Source organism: Pelobates fuscus, chromosome 1, assembly GCF_036172605.1.
Source record: "Pelobates fuscus isolate aPelFus1 chromosome 1, aPelFus1.pri, whole genome shotgun sequence".
Taxonomy (NCBI): domain Eukaryota; kingdom Metazoa; phylum Chordata; class Amphibia; order Anura; family Pelobatidae; genus Pelobates; species Pelobates fuscus.
This window is the reverse complement of record NC_086317.1, coordinates 281606063-281626063: the sequence shown is the minus strand read 5'-3', so window position 1 is coordinate 281626063 and position 20001 is coordinate 281606063. Positions and strand designations below refer to the sequence as shown.

The window sequence follows — 20001 nt, the reverse complement described above, 5'->3', positions numbered from 1 at the left end:
TCTTGCAATATTTGCTGTAGGCAAAGCGGACAAAAAGGGTCCTATTTTCATATGTGGTGGCAATGCTCAGTAGTTCACAGTTAATGGCACCCAATCAAAGAAATAACATACAAGGTGTTTCTTACTCCTGTCTAGACCAGTAGAGGGACTATCAAGACAAGAACAAAAACTGTTCGATTAACTAACTGGCAGCCAGGTGGCTGCTGACGACCATCTGGCTTAAGCAGGAAATGCCCTTGATTGAAAAGCTCAGGCTCGTGATAGAATACAATAAACTTGTGAATTGGCACTCTGACAACTTATTAGAAGCCATGGGCTATCTGGGATGAATTTGTTGACCTTTTAGAAGATAGGTTAGGAGAGCACCTCACTGGTTGGGTGGTTGGAGCGGCCGTCAGACCCCCTCCCTCCAGTAAGATATGATCTACTCAGGGTATCTCTTTCTGTTCTTTGGAAAATGGTATTACTCTACATACAGCTTTGCAGCGGCCTTCAGTCAGCCAGCCATGCATCCATAGCAGGCTGGCACATCTGTTTTTCAAGCTTTGTTTGTTCCTACCCCTTCCAGGAAGCCATAGATGATGTCATTAAACACCCTTCATGACATTATTGCTTGGGCAACAAGCTTTGCGCATTCTTTGAACGATAAACTAGCATGCGTGTAAGAACTCATGTGGGTGTGGACATTCATTCTCTAGTAATGGTTACACAAGGGGCTGCACCAAATAGAAGAAGAAAAAAAGATAAAATAACATCAGCAAGAAATTACTAAACTTCAAAAATACAGTATGATTATTCCCAACTATTGTTGCTTACAAATTTATAATCCTCCCCTTTTTTTATCTTAGTTTCTGCAAAGGGAGAACACTTCACTCTTTTGTAAGAGATCCCAAGACATCCCTGGATATCAACAAAACAAGGCAGATTGCCCAAGAAATTATTAAGGTAAAGATCCTTTTTGTTTTGTAATGAATAAATATAATGAATTATAATGTATTATTAAATTAATGAATGCCTATTAATGGCAGGAGTTGGTTTTACACAAAAACATGTTGTGGATTCTTCCAAACTGAGCAACGACAATATAGCAATACCTAATAATATAAAATAAGTACGGTATGTTTTCATAGCAATTGTGCCACTTTTAGAACTCTGCCCCGTTAGTTTTTTTTTTGCAGTTCTTTATAAATCTTCCCTTTCTAGTGCATCCTCTTTTAAAGTCTCTCATTTGAAGTGTTATATAGTCAAATGTTTATTACTAGCTGTATTGGAGCACTTTATCACTTTGCTTGCCCTTCTTCTGTTGCTATGTAAATAGGATTGTGTTGCCGGATACTTCCATAACTCCTATACAAGTTTGCACCTCTCACCTGCATAATGCGTGGAAGTACATAAACGTATGGTACCATAAACCTTGCCTGTTTAATTTAGATTGAAATCCGTGACAAAAAAAAGCAGATTCAACCCTTTTTATTGCAGTTTTGTAGTGGGTTGAACACAAAGGCAAATAGGTGTGAATATTTAAATGCTATTTCTGTTTTTTCATAGCAACTAAAATGTATTCGAATTTTTTTTTTATACTTTATTGTACTTATTTTTATTGCTATCCACTAACCCATAGTTCAAGCAGCCTTTGATATGTGTTCTACTGACCCACTTGAGACCTTGGTACCTAGTACCTTAGTACATTTACTATTTTACAAGTCCAATTTTATAAAAACAAGTTAGTAGTCTTCCCACAAATGCAAAATCTAACTGCTGTTGCGGTCTGTTTTGCAGGGCATGGGGTATTTGCATGCCAAAGGTATTGTACATAAAGATCTAAAATCCAAGAATGTTTTCTATGAAAATGGAAAAGTCATCATCACAGACTTCGGTCTGTTTGGAATTTCAGGAGTGGTGCAAGAAGGAAGGTAAGAATATAATCTTGTTGGGTGGGCTAGTAAGTATTTATTTTTCCTTGTCTGTCTTAAGTTAAACTGATGTTAGCAAGTGTGGGTCAGTTAATATAAGCCATGGTTGTTAAAGGAAGACTCCACTTCTTAAATTCTAAAAAAAAAAAAATTACTGTTCAGTAGATATATTCCAAATAAAAACATCCATGCATTTAATGAAGCCTTTTTCTTTTATATCTAAAAAAAACAGCTTGCAAAAGCTACAGATGTCTTGTCTGCTGCCTTTGCAAGCCCTCTCCTTCTTCCCCAACCCAAACTTTCTGTGGCTGTCCAGTCACAGACTTCCCAATGTAGTTCAGTTAGAAGTCTTTGCAAGGCAGGTGCTCTGAGCAATTGCTGCTTTTTGAGTTTAGCTTGAGTTTAGCTCCACCAGAAAGTAACAGGACTGGTTGTGTGACAGCCTGCAGAGTGTAACTAGGTTAGTTTATAAACGTGTCAATTTCTATTGAAATCTACGCTTCTTGTAAAATGGAAAAAAAAAATAGGAAAACACACTTTTCACACATACAGCACTTTAAAGGAACACTCAAATCACCTAAATTGCCTGTTTAAATTGTGCTTCATGGTTAAATTGCCTGTTCTTGCAAGCCTATTTTATAAAAGTTTCATGTGATGAAATGACAACGTAGATGTGGATCTGCCACCTCAGAGAGAGTGTAGCTCATCTGCCAACGCCTCCATCTTCCAGGCCGATAGCAACCACTCTGCCAGCTTCTCCCAGGCAGAAATCGATCCCTCTGCATGTCCTCTTCTCCCAGGCAGAAATCAATCCCTCTGCCTATCCTCTTCTCCCAGGCACAAATCAATCCCTCTGCCTGTCCTCTTCTCCCAGGCAGGTATCGATCCCTCTGCCTATCCTCTTCTCCCAGGCAGGTATCGATCCCTCTCCCTGTACTCTTCTCCCAGGCAGGTATTGATCCCTCTGGCAGGTATTGAACCATCTCCTGTTCTATTCCCCCAGGCAAGTATTGGCCTGTCTTCTTCTTACAGGCAGATATCGACCCCTCTGCCTGTCCTCTTCTCTAGGGCAGGTATGAACCCCTCTGCCTGCAGTGTTTCTAAATGCTGACTTTACAAATGCACTTGCAGCTCTCAGGCCTAACTCTTTCTTAGCACATCTCCAGGACCAGAGAGCATGGCAGCTAGCAAGCAGGTCTGAAAACTCTGCCAATGGAATCCCCTAACAAACAAGGCAGGACCCACAGTTTTCAGTGGCACACAATGTTTTATTTTGAAGAAGGACTAGCCTTTGGTGACTTATCCTTAAAGGAACACTATAGTGTCAAGAATACAAACTTGTTTGCCTGATACTATAGTGCTGGTGTGGCTGTGTAAGTGGTGGACTTGCTCCGATCGCCCTGAAAATGTGCAGTTACCCTTTTTTTTTTCCTCAGCATGGCTGGCCCCACCCTCATGGCAGAGATTATCACTCTTAATGATCTCAGCCAATCCAATGCTTTCCCGTAGGAAAGCATTGAGAGGCTGTTGGGCATGCGCAGCAAAACACCATCCTTCACCAATCAACATCACCTCATAGAGATGCATTGTAGCAATGTGGAGATGCTGAACCTTTGTGCTGCACACTGTGCACACAAGAAGCACCTCTAGTGGTCATCTGAGGGACTGCCACTGTTTCTCTGAAAAATCTGTGTTTACATTGAAAAAGCCTGCAGGGACCGGCTATAGACACCAGAATCACTACATTAAGCTGAAGTTGACAGTATAGTATCCCTTTAAATAAATAATGAATGCGGGGGGCTAACAATATAATATACAATAGGAGGGTGGACATATTAGACCCCCAATAAAAAAAATATCTGCTTACACCCTTCACCCAAATAATATTAGGGGGGGCCTTTTAAACTAAATTTTTTACTTTTCTTCTTAAAACCTCGTTCTTCAGACCCCCTCCCTCCTCCCCCCCCCCCCCCCCAAAAAAAATAATTTGCCTATCTGCATAGAGATGCATTGAATCATGTAGAGCGTGGAGATGCTGGACCTAGGTACATTGGCTGTCTAAGTGACTGCCACTAGAGGTGTTACTAGGCGCCAATGTAAACCCTGCCTTTTCTCATAAATGGGGACTCTCTATGGTAAATTTGATTCCTCTTTTTAACACATTGTGGGGGTGGGGATAAAACAATGGAATATAAAAAAGATATATTGAAAATGTGTTCCATATGGTTGGTACCTCCTTGCTCTGTAAACTATGCAATGAACATTATGGTTATGTTCATTAAAGTGTTCTTTTAACGGTTGTTTCATTGCCCATCAAACAGAATGGTTGATTTGTGCCATACGAAGAGAGAACGCTAATTGCCTACTGAACAGAAACCGGGTTTAGGCATTGTACATGAATGTAGATATACGAACAGTGGATGTCAGATTGATATGTGTGCCAAGCTACTGGTACATGGATGGTAGTGTTTGTTCCTCTGTTGGTTGACAGATATCTGGTAGTACCTGTGGAACAGCACATTTTTGTTCGATTCACATTCTCTTTTTTTTTTTTCCACTATAGACGTGAAAATGAACTAAAGTTGAATCATGATTGGTTGTGTTATTTGGCACCAGAAATTGTACGTGAGATGGCTCCTGGCAAAAATGAGGACAAGTTACCTTTCTCTAAAGCTGCAGACATATATGCTTTTGGGTGAGGGAAAAACTGACAGTTCACATTTCACGCTAATTTGTTGCGTAGCACCTGATCATTCACATTCATTTGAGATTTGAAGCCTAATCATCAGATATTTGGTGGCATGTTAGCTATGCTAAACCTCGTCTTAACTTTTAAAATACTTTATGGCACAGTTGAACCAGTGGGGACAGACACATTGAAATTTGTTTAATTAATTAATTAAATAGTTATTTTTAATTAAATATTGTTTTCTTTATTATCTTTAGCAAGTTGTTTGAGTGTGACTATTATCTTCATGTATATATACAAGTAACCCACTACCTCACCCTCAGTGTTAGGTGTGGACAGAAAACACTTATCTTGTAATGTGACCGCCTTCCCCGGGGGGATATCCCAGCAATAACCCCCTTGCACAATATCCACAATACAAAATATAAAGAGAGTACACATGTTGATGTACAAAGAAAATTAGTACATACGTACGGCTAATACAAGTAAAACAAAATGTCCTTATTTTAATGTTATTATGCGCTATACTCATTTTCTTTCTAGATCAACAGCTGTATTCACCTTTTTATTTTGTATTATCTTCATGTGAATGAACATAAATAGATTATAAGTCATATGGTCTTCAGGCTCTTTCATTATCCCATCCATCACACTGTTCCAATCGTTATTGTTAGAAATGTATCTATTTATTTTTAAATCACAAAAATCTACAGGTTTGCAATGTCAATATATTTGAATACTATATTTGCGTTTAAAACTCTTTCACTTTGAATACATATTCTATCTTAGGACTGTGTGGTATGAACTACAGGCTAGAGACTGGCCTTTCAGAATCCAGGCAGCTGAGGCTCTTATCTGGCAAATTGGAAGTGGTGAAGGTGTGAAGCAAGTCTTGTCTACCATAAGTGTGGGGAAAGAAGTCACTGTAAGTGTGTGACCTGCTTGACCTTTACATAGACCTAAATATATAAAGTATTCATCTGAGGCGCTTTCCCTTTAAGAAATAAATATGGTAGATTCTATCTCTTTAATTAATATATACCTTGTGCTGCTATCCTCCACTTCCTCCCAAAGTACACAAAGCTCCAAGTCAAATCTTACAACAATGAGTTAGCACACATAATAGTAATAGCTCTCCAATTAGAGAGAACACAGATGTAGAAAATAGAAATAAAAATAAAATAAAATAAAAACTATATATTTGGAACTTATTAAATCAAAACAATGTCCCAGTATAAATATACTTTCTTATATTTTCAAAGTTCTTGCAAATGGCATTGGAATAAGCTTCTTCTTGATACTCCAACACCCAAAGGGTTACACCCTGTAGGGATAACCTAGAACAAATAGAAACTGGAATGGTATAATAACGTCAGGTGAGACACCTCCACATGACACACCCTAAGTGGAGCTCTCACCTAGTTAGATATCCAATATATTCAATCCTGGTGGATATCTTTATGGTCCACATCTAAGGGATAAAACATACAGAACTTCCAATGGTCTAGCACTTTATATACATGGGGTTAACACGACTCCCCCTATTTGTTGTGCTCACCTGCTCCAGGGACTTTAACTGGTGCCACAGTGTACTCACAATATATACAAGTAATGAGCCTTCAGTGGTAAAAAGGATTTCCACACTTTATTGGTCTGCATAAAACAAATTTAAAACAAAATCTTTGTAGCTGGCTTAAAGTTCGTAGGGGAATTGCAAAGATTATGATCAGTTGATCGTCCACCGATACCGCTGTTCGATCCTCTCCCCTAAACGCCAGGAATATCAGCACCATGTGACATGCACGTGGTGCTGACATTCCTGGCGTTCAGGGGAGCGGATCAAACAGCGGTATCGTAGGACGATCAACTGATCATGATTCACGTGGTGCTGACATTCCTGGCGTTCAGGGGAGAGGATCTAACAGCGGTATCGGTGGACGATCAACTGATCACGATCTTTGCAATTCCGCTAGGAACTGTCAGTTACAAAGATTTTGTTTTAAATTTGTTTTTTACAATAGATGACTAATTAATGCAAAGAATACAAGATTATTGCAATCACTTATTGTTTATCTAAGAACGTTCTACATCTAGAAGTTTCATCCAGAAAAAGTATGTGTTAGGAACAATGAAAATGACAATCTAAATATCGGTATTTTACATATACCTTTTGAACTTTTTTAGAGAGAGAGAGATCTTACAAACATGTAGGAAGTTATTTATGATTTATAAGATCTTAATGTATTTAGCAAAGCTGTTCATAATGTGTACCCCTCAAAATCTTGACTATCAAAAACACTACCTATACAATGCAGATTGGTTGTAAACATATTAACATAGTTAACATTACATAAAGGAAAGGATAATATCACCCTGTTTAGTCAAGCCAAAATTGTCAGAGGCTGTGGAACACAGGCAATTGTGAATCAGTGTTGATGATGGTTCATAGAGGTTACTAGTAAAGGTCTGTGTAGGAGATTTTAAAGGACTTTTACGACAGTCAAACAAAAGAGATGAGGAATTTCTGAAATAAACAGGACAAGCAAAAGTGTAGTAAATGAGAATAGGAAGAAGCAATTAACTCATATGGTTGGTATATTTTGAACAGCTGCATTGTTAAAGACATACAAATCACATACAATAAACTGATAGTTTTATCAAACATTTTGAAGATAATACTCCAGAACTTCTTACAGGAAATTCTAGCTGCTTGTTGGGCTTTCGATGTCAATGAACGACCAAGCTTTACACTCCTCATGGACATGCTGGAGAAGCTGCCAAAACTGAACCGGAGGTTGTCACATCCAGGGCACTTTTGGAAATCCGCCGAGTGAGTATGATTTAGTAGTATTACTACCCGTAGTACAAAGATTAGCTGCTTTTTGTCTTTCGGCTGTTGGTGGATTGCCATCACCAAACAGTCTTTCTGTGGAGCATGGACATTTTAGTCTAATACCAACCTTCGTGGGTCTGGTTCCCTTCCTTAATTTTGACCATTGATGCTCTTTGGTTAAGCCATGGCAGTATACACTTACCCTTGAAATGTTTCCAGAAATGCTAGTCATGTGATTTATTTGTTGAATTACTCACACAACCCTTGATTTGTTATCACTGTTTATTGGTAAAAGGAAAAACTGTGCGTTCATCTCCATTATCCTAATATCAGGTGTGGTCAGCACTTAAAACATATGGGGGGATAACTGTTTTTTTGTTTTTTTGCCTTTTTAATATAATTATTTTAGAAAGTTCTTGCTTTGTCTGCTCAGGGTAGCATGGGGAGTGTCACCTTTACATGAAGTGCTGCAGCAAGGTGGCCTATCTGCAAATGTGCATTCACAGTGGTGCACAGCATCAGTAATACTTCAGTTGTAACTGAGTCGCACATACGCAATTCAATGTTTCCATGATTCCTTTGGATAGGACACTGACTAGTTAGATCAGTGTTACTCCTTAGTGTGGGCATGGAAAGCACAAGCAACCACATTTGCCCGCTTTTTTTCTGCCTACAAAATGAGACAATGCTAAAGTATTTGAATGAGACATTTGTTTATAAGTTATGCATGTCCCTTTAAGGCTAAAATAGAACTGGGAGGATAGCTGACAGTTTAACTATTTTTGCTTTCAATTCAAAATTGACTTTGAATTCTCACTTCAGTATATAACCTCCTGTTGGGAGTGCAAATGAATATTCCAAACAATATAGTGCACTGGTGGCCACTTTGGTTACTGGCTCCATCTCCATACTTACTTTTTCTCCCTCGCAGCACCGGTCTCTGCTTTCTTGGCTGTGATCATCAAGATAGATGGTTGATGATCTCGACCAATCTAATGTTTTCCCATATGAAAGCCTTGGGAGGCTGCTGCGCATGCGCAGCAAAACGCCACACTACGCCTGTCAGATGATCTCTCTGAGACCATCTGACCGGAACAGCACAATTTTACTCTACTATTTGGCAGAATCACCTCTAGTGGCTATGTGAAAGCCATTAGAGGCCATTATTCAGCAATTATTCTGAAGAATGACAGTGTTTTCAGCTGCAGAGTTAAAGGGTCACTATAGTCACCAGAACAACGACAGCTTAATCTAGTTGTAATGATGTCCATAGCCTGTCCCTGTAGGCTTTTTAATGAAAACACTGTCTTTTCAGAGAAAAGGCAGTGTTTACATTACAGCCTAGGAACATCTCTAGTAGCAGTGACTCAGATGGGAACAAGAGGTGCCTGATTCAATGCATCTCTGAGGAGATGCTGATTGGTGCAGTCCTCAAGGCACGCCTACCGGTCCAGGATTTAGGGATGACCTAGTTGTGTCAAGGTCTTTTCTTCTTTCCTTCTTTCTTTCTTTCTTTCCTTTTTTTCTTTCCCTAAACCCTGGACTGGTAGGCATGTCTTGAGGACTGTTTTGGAAAACACTGCAGGTAATTTTTGACAGTTGCAGGAGAGGAGTTCTGGGGGATGGGGGATAAAAAACTGCTAACAGTTTAATTAATATGCTTACTTGAAGAAGTGAGTTTTCAATGATTTTTTTGAATGAGTGGAGACTGGGCGAAAGTCTTAAGGAGAAGGGAAGGGAGTTCCACAGAAGAGGTGCAGCCCTGGAGAAATCTTGTAGGCGAGCATTAGAGGTGGGCGTATGGACAGAGGATATACGTAGATCTTCGGCAGAGCGTATGACCGCGATGGGACATACTTGTGTATTAAGGAGGATAGGTAGGTTGGAGCAGCATTATGTCGGGACTTGTAAGCAAGCACCAGAATTTTAAATTGAGCCCTAAATCTAACTGGAAGCCAATGCAGGGACTGACAGAGCGGGGAGGCATGGGAGATGTGAGCGGACAGGAAAATGAGCTACGCCGCCGCATTCATTATAGATTGCAGCGGTGCAATCTGGGAACATGTAAGACCACTGAGAAGGGTATTAGCATATGTTTATAAACAAACTACAAACTCGCTAGATGAATTTCTTATGCCTCCCCCCCTCTTACTCAACCACTAATCCAGACCAGTTCATGAATGACAAACAGCACATCATTGTGTAGCAGCAATAAATTCCTCATTCTACCTGCACTGACTAACACAGCAGGTAGATGGCCTGATCTGCATAAATCACGCTGCTCAGACTCCCTATCTTCTCCCTCTGTCAGGATCTTTCAGACATTCCCAGTGCACTGCATTCCTAGGGATAGGACACTGATTGGATAGATCAGTGTCCTCCTCGAGTAGGTGTGGAAAGCATAAAAAGAAGAAGCAGGTAAATATGAATAGAAGACATCTTACCTGCTTTTTTTAACCTGCAGAGTGAGGCAACTGTCTCTTTCAAAAGCTTTAGCTGACACAAAGCATGTCCCTTTAAGCATCCTATATCTAATATAGTAATTTGGATGGCTGCTGGTTTATTTTTGACTTATTATTTGGCTCACTGTATAATGTCTTTATGCAATGTACTATATTCATTTGGATGACTGAAGCAAACATTTAGGAGCAGAAACAGTAAATGTACAATAAGTGATATATACTCTGCTCAGACAAACTTATAATAAAAGTTATGAGGTGGAGGGTGTTTAATCAAAAATACAATCAATCAAAACTTAATGTGTGACTCGCTATTTGCTATTGTGACTAAAAGGTTGTTTTTACTTTCCTTTCTCCTTGGTGTATTCTGGTTCCCTCATCGTTGCCATTCCTTTTTCCACTCTCCATCATCCTACTGTGGGACCTTGCACATCTTCATGGATATGCCTGCACTGTTTTACGTTGCTGTTTCTCTCTCGGCTCTAATGTACCTTTTGCTGTTTCATCTGAATATTGAAATGTGATTATTTCAAATATGCATGTGTGTTTCTGAAGGCATTGGCACAACTTTTACATAAAGGGCCAGTACTACCAGCGTGGCATTCATATTCATTGCCCAGTCACTAACAAATAGACTGTTTGGTTTCATTCCTCACCAGCATACTATTCCATGCACTTTTTAACTAGATACCTTTTCAAAGTCCCTGGTAGCATTACATCTTAAGTAACATGCTCTGAACATGTTGCAAGTTTGAGTTTGCAAGTCACGTTTATGAGTGTAGTATGTTACATGCACCCAATAAGGTTTCTGCCTTGGCAGCCTTCATTCAAGGGATATGCCAATTTAGCGCATCGTATTACAAGTTATCCCATGCTGCTAAATAAATGCAAGCTTTTTTTGAGATGTAGATTTTTTGGCAAAAATAAAAAATATCAAATGCATAGCAATACATAACACTGCAAGTCTACCAGTCTTGTAATTCTGGTCAGGACTCTCTCTCATTGGAAATGGCACTTGAGTACATTTTCACTGATATGATGGACACATTATAGTATTCACCTCACTGAGACAATGTTAAAAAAAAATTGAAAGGCTTAGATGAACAGGAGACAATCATGGAAGTCTGGACACAATAGAGAACAATGGCCTTCATCCACGCAAAACTTTGGCTTTGTAAGTTGAAGAAATACAAATAAATTCATCATATGAACTGTATAGAGACATGATGGACTCATAATAGACCATGATTGCTCTTTCTCCAAGTACATTACACACCGATTAATCTTGTGAACCTCTGAAGAACACCCTGACCATTTAGTTTCATGATTTTAAAATTAATTTTAATAACTGGTTTGTCTTTTTACTAATGGCGCAAGCTTTTCCTTTGCCCTTTATTTTTTCTTCCACTAATGATTATCTTTGATTAACACTTTCTCTCTTCCTCCTGTAGGTTATAGCTGATGACAAACTAACCGGCACCTGCCTTGCATGCTTCCATGTGTTTTCTGCTAATCTTCAGCTTCGTGGACAGTTGCCTTCCATCCACAAAACAAATATTCACCAATATTAGGAAATCTTTTTAACCCTTGGATATGTATCTTCTGCTTTGATCTCCTCCCGCCTGCTATTCTCTTGGTGTGGGCTGTTTGCTTGAATAACAAATTCTGACTGCAAGAAGTCGACTTGGCACTAACAATAGGACCAGCTGCAATATTTGCTTCTGCAAGCACTTTTCGGGCAGCAGTAACTCTTTACGAAATTGAGTTTACCAGCATTATAGTGAAATAAATTGCACTGAGTGCTTTTTTTGTATGTACCCTGCTAATAAGCTATTTTATAGCATTAATTTGCGTGTGTGTGTCTTTAAGATTGTCCATCAAAAAACAGCTCCTTACAATTTTCATTTACATGTCCCTATTTGAGTTTGCTTTGCCATATAGGTTCTATTATATTTTAACGGAAACTGCTTTATTTCATACCTCCTTCCCCAGTGTTCTTACTTGGGTTTTTGTTTTTTAATTCTTTTATTTGTCTGAGAGATGTTTTTCCACTCTATGAATTAGCACTCCAACAAGCAGTTCTGACAGAGACCAGCACTAAAGTGTACATTTTTATATAGGCCAGCCTACCTGAACTGGAAATATTTGTGGTCAACTATTTTGGCCTAAAATTTGAACTTGTATTTGAATGTTGCCTTGTGAGACTGTTATTGTATCTCTAAATGTTTGGGATTACTCAAAGGCATACATAGGCAACTTTCAGGGCTGAGAATGCTTGCATTGGAGGTTCACAAACAAAAGCTAAATCTCCATGCCTTATCTACAACAGCTTTTTTTCTTTTAGTAATTTGGCACTGTTTTGTTTTGTAACATAAACAGCCATTCATTGCTCATTTGTTATGAAGGAAATATTGTAATATCGGTGGAGTTACAATAACCTATTTCATATCTATGATATACAGTGTGGCCCATAGATTGGGAAGAAATAGTTGCACTTTCTGAGCTTTTCTGTTTGTTTTATCAAGCAGAATATTTTAGTAGTTTTAGTAATTTACTAGCCAAGTTTTTTTATCACTTGCATATGTTTTGTTGGTTGAATTTTGTTTATCTAGTAGTTAACAAACAGTGAATTTTTTTATAATTGTATACATATTTATATATTTGTGTGTGTGTACCTCCTAATGTTGGAGGTGTGGGACTGGAATGATTGTGGGTGGGGTAAAGGGACAGGCCCATCCAGAAAAGAGAAGGGTCTCCTATGCACACCAACCTGACTGACAGCCTCGCTGGCCTCACTCAGTCTTGCAATCTGCTCAGAGCACCATTGAAGCACTTTGCCCATGGGCTGAATGACTTGACACTAACCTGCACAGTGCAAGCGAGTCTAGTGATGTCCTTGTGCAGTGCTGATTGGTGACATTTCTCCCACATCTGGGGATACCAGGTATCAATCCTGGAACAATGGTCAAAGTTGCGGTGTGTTTGTTTTTTTATTTTTCTCGAAAATTTGATTTTGCGGTTATCCATTTATTGGTTAAGAGTCATTATTCTGCCTTTGAAAATGTCTAACGTAACCTAAACAGTTTGTTATCAACAAGGCAGCCTTTTGTTTTGTTGGACAATTTTACTGCACGCTTGAGTGATTATTAGTACCATTTTTTGTAAAGAGGATGAAGTGTAAGTTAAACTATTTTAACCATTCTAATTTAGATATGTTTGTTTTGTCCCCCTTTTTCTAGCATTAACAGTAGCAAAATTGTCCCCCGTTTTGAAAGGCTTGGCCTGGGAATCTTGGAGCAGGGTAACCAAAAGATCTAGTCTGCTGAGGAATGTCTAATTGTCTCTCCTAACACTCCAGAAACCACCAAGTTCCAATTGCAGATACACTGATGACTCCCTGTAATTGATTTACTTTATCTGTGTTACTGAATTTACTTCAACCCATTCTGCACTGAACAGGAGCAATGCAGTGCCTTGCCTATCCCTCCCACCGCTGAATGGCTTAAGCCTTAACTCTACCTACTGTTTATGTTGTTTACATATGATTTTAGGCATGTGAGCTGTATTTTGACAATGGAAAATAATAAATGTGACTGACTTTTTTAATTTTATTTTGTTTAAAAAAAAAAAAAAGTATGTGTGTGTGCGTGCGAGTGTGTATAAATAAATATATATATATATATATATAAATATATATATATATATATATTGTAATGTACTTATATACTTTTTGTATAAGCTATACCATGAATGGTCTTTGGGGGTTTGCAATTATTGATTTTATGGTATAACTACATTCATTTCTTCCATCCCTAAGCCATAAGATGGACAGTTCTTAGCCACATAATTGTATTAGAGTTTCTAAAAACTACACCTCTGAAATAATCCTCTTGGTGAAATGTATATATAAATAAACAAGTTTCATTCATCTGTAGTGGTTTTCATTCCAGTCATTCTTATGCAGTAGAGCAAAATGCCTTATTGTGGAAAATTGTATCTATTGCTTGTACTCAGGTACATATATTGATGTCAACACAAAGGAAAACACTAATGGTTGCTATGTCAACACAAAGGAAATAACTAATGGTTGCTACGGAAAGAACTACCGTATTTATTTGAGTATAATGCGCAAAATTTTGTACCGATTTTTTAATCTAAAATTAGGGGTGCGCGTTATACTCGAATAAATATTAGCCCAGCAGAAGAGGGAGGGAGTGGGTGCTCCGATAATACCTCCCAGGACCGCCGGGCTCATTACAAGCCCGGCGGTCCTAGGGTGGCGGGCAGCGTTTACTCACCTCCCTGCAGCTCCTCCAGCTCCCCAGTGTAAATCTCGCGAGACCCGCGGCCAGCTCTGACGGCCGCGGGTCTCGCGAGATTTACACTGGGGAGCAGGAGGAGCTGCAGGGAGGTGAGTAAACGCTTGCTGCCCGGCGGTCCTGGGAGGTATTATCGGAGCACCCCCTCCCTCTTCTGCTGGGCTAATATTTATTCTAGTATAACGAGCAACCCTAATTTTAGATTAAAAATCGGTACAAAATGTTATACCGATTTTGAATCGAAAATTAGGGGTGCGCGTTATACACGTGTGCGCGTTATACTCGAATAAATACGGTAATGGTTGCTATATCTTGTCATGAGAGATCTTTACACTCTTCAACAACAGGACTATCGAGATTATCCTGAAAGAAGGACATAGCAGCTCCATTACAAGGTCCCATCATGAGAATAAAGCATTATTGCCAAGCGAGCACTGTTTACTTATGTTCATGCTGAGTTCAAAAACATGTCTTGGGTTCCTTTAAATAGTTGCTGAGTGATAGCAAGTGATTAATCTCAAAAGTCTATCTATAAGAAGAATATTTACTGCTGTGAGATTCATCCATTAGCTAAATCATGATCCTATTTACTAAAAACACATCTATAACACACTTATTTATTTTGAGCTGTAGACAGTATATGGAATAGTGATGACAACACTTGGCACCCTAAATGTCTGGGAACATATTCCCATGATACTTTATGCAGGCTCTAGGTTAGCCGTCATTAATGTAGATTTGATTGTCTTTCCTAAGATTTGCCATGTCTGGAATAGAACTAGTTATTTTTCCCCAGATAGGCATTCTGTCTTTATATGCTGGTGGAAATTCTTTCTTGTTTCTTGTCCAGCGTTTGCTGCAACGAATCATGGGATTTAAATTATGTCTGCTCTGTTGCTAGTAAAACAAACCTTTGTCGTCACAGTCACAAGCTCAGGACACTAGAGATTGTATCTCATATGAAGGAAATAGTCTTTAACCAATGGTGTTCACAAATAAGAGATAATATTTAAACAATTTTAATTAATTACCATTAAAATAAATACATTTATACATACAAACAAATAAAGCCCCATTATTTTTGCCTAGATTATGTTTTTTATGTGTTTTTTAAAAAAACTAATAAAATCTGTGAGCTTTTAAGTTGCTGTTTAGTCGATGAGTGAGTGCGCTGTCACATATATATATATATATATAGCAAAATGTAGAAAGTCCTTGCACTCACGCTTGGTAGACTTTGCTGGGTGCTTGAAATCCAGGAAAATGTAAATATATGTAGATAGTGATCAGCACTTTGGGACTTTGAAGATTAAAACATAAGATCTTATTTTTAATTGATTATTAATAAACTTTATGTTTTAATCTTCAAAGTCCGAGAGTGCTGATCACTATATATATATATATATATATATTAATTACACAAGATCCAGCGCACTCACTCATAGACTAAACAGCAATTTCAACTGCGTGTGTGTGTGTGTACATATATATATGAAAAAACAATACATGTAGCTGCACTCACTGTTGGAGATTAAAATCTTCAATGCTTTATTTCTTTCATTAAAAAATAGATTGACGTTTCAGTCCAGCTTGTGGACTTTCCTCAGGATCAAGATATTACACAAGATCCAGCGCACTCACTCATAGACTAAACAGCAATTTCAACTGTCTGTGTGTGTATATATATATATATATAGAGAGAGAGAGAGAGAGAGAGAGAGATATGTTTGCATACCTTGACAGAAATTGTGACATTTTGCCCTTGATTTTGAAATAATGACTGATCATGCAAAAAAGTTATTTTATTGAAGGATAGTGATCATATGAAGCCATTTATTATCACATAGTTGTTTGGCTCCTTTTTAAATCATAATGATAACACAAATCACCCAAATGGCCCTGAGAAAAAGTTTACATACCCTTGAATGTTTGGCCTTGTTACAGACACACAAGGTGACACACACACACAGGTTAACATGGCAATTAAAGGTTATTTTCCCCTCGACCCAATTCTATAAAGCGATGTCTTAGCATGACTTCTAATCCTACCTTTCCCTAAACCACGTTACCAATCGGTGGGCAAAGCGACGGTCCCTGCTAGGTGGTTAGGAAGAATACAATGTAAACACGTTTGTTTTTTCGTTGAAAAAAAAAAAAAAGTGCAATGTTTCTGATGCCATGTAAACAAATGTGAATGCCAATCGATCTGCACCAGCTATTGTGGCAGTGCAAATTGTATGTCGTATCCATGCACGAACAAAATAAAGAATTAAAAAAAAAAAAAAAGGTTATTTTCCCACACCTGTGGTGGCTTTTTAAATTGCAGTTAGTGTCTGTGTATAAATAAATAGTCATAAAATGAGTTTGTTAGCTCTCACGTGAATGCACTGAGCAGGCTAGATACTGAGCCATGGGGAGCAGAAAAGAACTGTCAAAAAACCTGCGTAACAAGGTAATGGTACTTTATAATGATGGAAAAGGATATAAAAAGGTATCCAAAGCCTTGAAAATACCAATCAGTACTGTTCAATGACTTATTAAGAAGTGAAAAACTTGGGGATCTCTTGACACCAAGCCAAGGTCAGGTAGACCAAGAAAGATTTCAGCCACAACTGCCAGAAGAATTGTTCGAGATACAAAGAAAAACCAGCGGGTAACCTCGGGAGAAATACGGGCTGCTCTGGAAAACGACGGTGTGGTTGTTTCAAGGAGCACAATATGACAATACTTGAACAAAAATGAACTGCATGGTCACGTTGCCAGAAAGAGCCTTTACTGCTCCAATGCCACAAAAAAAAAAAACATTTACAAAATGCCCAACAACACCTTGACACGCTGCACAGCTTCTGGCACACTGTACTTTGGAGTGACAACACCAAAATACAGCTTTATGGTTACAACCAGAAATGCTATGATTGGAGAGGGGTCAGTAAGGCCTATAGTGAATAAAATACCATCCCCACTTTAAAGTATGGGTGTAAAGTCTAAAGGTATGGGGAATCTTGATAGAATTGATGGCAAGATGAATGCAGCATGTTATCAGAAAATACTGGCAGACAAGCATCCTTTCTAGTTGGTGCTTGCACCAGTTGTGACATAAAGGTGTCATTTAACACATTCAAAAACCGGATTCCCTTGCTGAAGTACTAGTCCCTCTATCCCAATTTATGTCCGGGTAATTAAAATCTCCAATAATTAACGTGTTACCCCGATTTGCAGCTTTACCAATTTGCTCTAACAGCAGTTCTTCCTCATTAATATTTACATTAGGTGGTTTATAACATATCCCAACCAATAACGTATTTCCCTTTGTTTGCCTCAAGCAGATATCTACCCATAAAGCTTCCACATTTTCCTCGTCACACTCCACATGCCTAAGATTTGACTTGAACTCATGGCTGACATACAAACATACCCCACCACCCTTCTTGTTTTTCCTATCCCTCCTAAATAATGTGTACCCATTTAAGTTAACTGCCCCTCTATTGATTACAGCAGAAAAAGGTGAAGGTTCTGGAGTGGCCATCATCGTCTCCGGATCTTAATATCATCGAGTCACACTGGGGAGATCTCAAACATGCAGTTTATGCAAGACGACCAAAGACTTTGCATGACCTGGAGGCATTTTGCCAAGACGAATGGGCAGCTATACCACATGCAAGAATTATGGCCTCATAGACAACTATTACAAAAGACTGCACGCTGTCATTAATGCTAAAGTGGGCGATACACAGTATGAAGAACTAAGGGTATGCATACTTTTGAACAGGGGTCATTTCTTTTTTTTTTCTTTGTTGCCATATTTGGTTTTATGATTGTGCCATTCTGTTATAACCTACAGTTGGATATGAATCCCATAAGAAATAAAATAAATGTGTTTTGTCTGCTCACTCATGTTTTCTTTAAAAATGGTACACACATTACCAATTCTCCAAGGGTATGTAAACTTTTGAGCACAACTGTATATATTCACACACTTATAAAATACACACATAGTGGGCAATCTTTGGTACAAAGCATTGGCTGCAAGCAGAACATTTTAATACATACCCTTGAGAACCCAATGTCTTGCAAGCTTTGGAAATAATTAATATCTCAGCTGTATAATTCAGGGTCTTTCGGTTATTGGAATTATCTAACTCATTATTGCACTCCAGAATATTATACTGCTTTATTACAAATATGACATTTACAACTCTGATAATATGGCATGCAATGCATGTTTAGTTTCGTTTAGGGAATAAAAACTTCAGGAATTCATTGTAAGAGTAATTTCTAAAAATTTGTAAAACTAAAATATATTGACTAACCAGAGAATTGTGCTGAATTAAACAGATGGAGGTTAGTTTAAAGGGACACTATAGTCACCAAAACAACTTTTTTTCAAAAACAGTTTTCATTAGCAACTTCATTAAGCTAAAGTTGTTTTGGTGACTATAGTGTCCCTTTAAACTTTATATGGAAGAAGACTCCTTCCCAAAGTAAAAATGTTTGGGTCTTTTGATTTTTTTTTTTCAATAAACCTTTTGATCTAACATGGCTTTGGTTCAGTAATAGCAATTGTACTATGTGTCTTGTGTTTCATACAGTAAAATGATGTCACTGTAAATTAGGGTTCACCAAGACGTGTGTGTTTGTCATCTTGTCATGATGTAGGAAGTCACACAGCACTTTGCCTAATCTTTATTGATCATAGAAACATAGAATGTGACGGCAGATAAGAACCATTCGGCCCATCTAGTCTGCCCAATTTTCAAAATACTTTCATTAGTCCCGGGCCTTATCTTATAGTTAGGATAGCCTTATGCCTATCCCACGCATGCTTAAACTCCTTTACTGTGTTAACCTCTACCACTTCAGCTGGAAGGCTGTTCCATGCATCCACTACCCTCTCAGTAAAGTAATACTTCCTGATATTATTTTTAAACCTTTGCCCCTCTAATTTAAGACTATCATCAGGACTGCTTGCTGGCTGGAGTTATAACTCTGTAAATAGCTTCCTAGATAGATACACTATGCCTAATTGTTTTTGATTTCTGAATCTTTGCGGCAGGATTCATTGACGTTAGAAGGGAAAAAAACACAGGTGTTTTTACAAGGGAAATAAAAGAGTATAATGCAGAATTAATCAGCTGCTTATTGAGGGATTTGAACATTCACTTCTTGGTGACTATTGAAGAGATTTTCAAAGTGACATCTTTGATGCAAGACGTTTACTGGTTTTGGGTATACTTCCCACTAGAAACGTCTAAATGACAATAGCGGAATTTCTTTCCTGGGAGATCTATAAAAAAACTAATGTTGCCACACTTAGTGAAGTCTGTATATAATAATATTAAAGAAAGGAAATATGAGGTATTAACTCACAAACGTAGAGCCGTGTCAGGCTCTATATGATGAGCATCAGGGTGCCAATAACTGGCTTCGAAGGTACTCCAGAAGCAGGATCAATAGTAAAAATTTGTGTTAAAACATCAATAAAAAGCAAAGTAAAAAAGGACATACATAAGCAGTGTGCAAATATAATACACTACTGCAGATAGTATAGTAAGTCCTTACAAATCCAAATAGCAAACGCGTTTCGACTAAAAGTTAGTCTTCCTCAGTGCAGGATAAGTCCAAACTGTCATCTTATTTTCTTTTTATACCCTTCTGTAGTTGAATTTTTGCGGTTAAACCTCTTTCACTTCTGGGTTTTCGGCATCATTCCGTCCGTTTCCGGGTCACTGCGCACGTGTTGCGTTCGTCTCCTATTAGTACAGGAAGTGTAATAACGTCCATCTAAAGT

At 38.3% G+C, this 20001-nt stretch overlaps 1 protein-coding gene across 2 annotated transcripts in view; it reads left to right on the top strand.

Moving 5' to 3' along the window:
• The window catches only part of KSR1 (kinase suppressor of ras 1), a 206408-nt gene extending 192586 nt beyond the window's left edge, over positions 1-13822 (top strand). For both annotated transcript variants that reach the window (XM_063457442.1, XM_063457443.1), the window contains 6 exons: positions 849-945; positions 1780-1913; positions 4477-4608; positions 5392-5527; positions 7299-7432; positions 13134-13822. In XM_063457442.1, the coding sequence (XP_063313512.1) occupies positions 849-945; positions 1780-1913; positions 4477-4608; positions 5392-5527; positions 7299-7432; positions 13134-13212 (712 nt within the window). In that variant the 3' untranslated portion in view covers positions 13213-13822. The remainder of the gene's footprint in view (positions 1-848; positions 946-1779; positions 1914-4476; positions 4609-5391; positions 5528-7298; positions 7433-13133) is intronic.
• The last annotated feature ends 6179 nt before the right edge of the window (positions 13823-20001 follow it).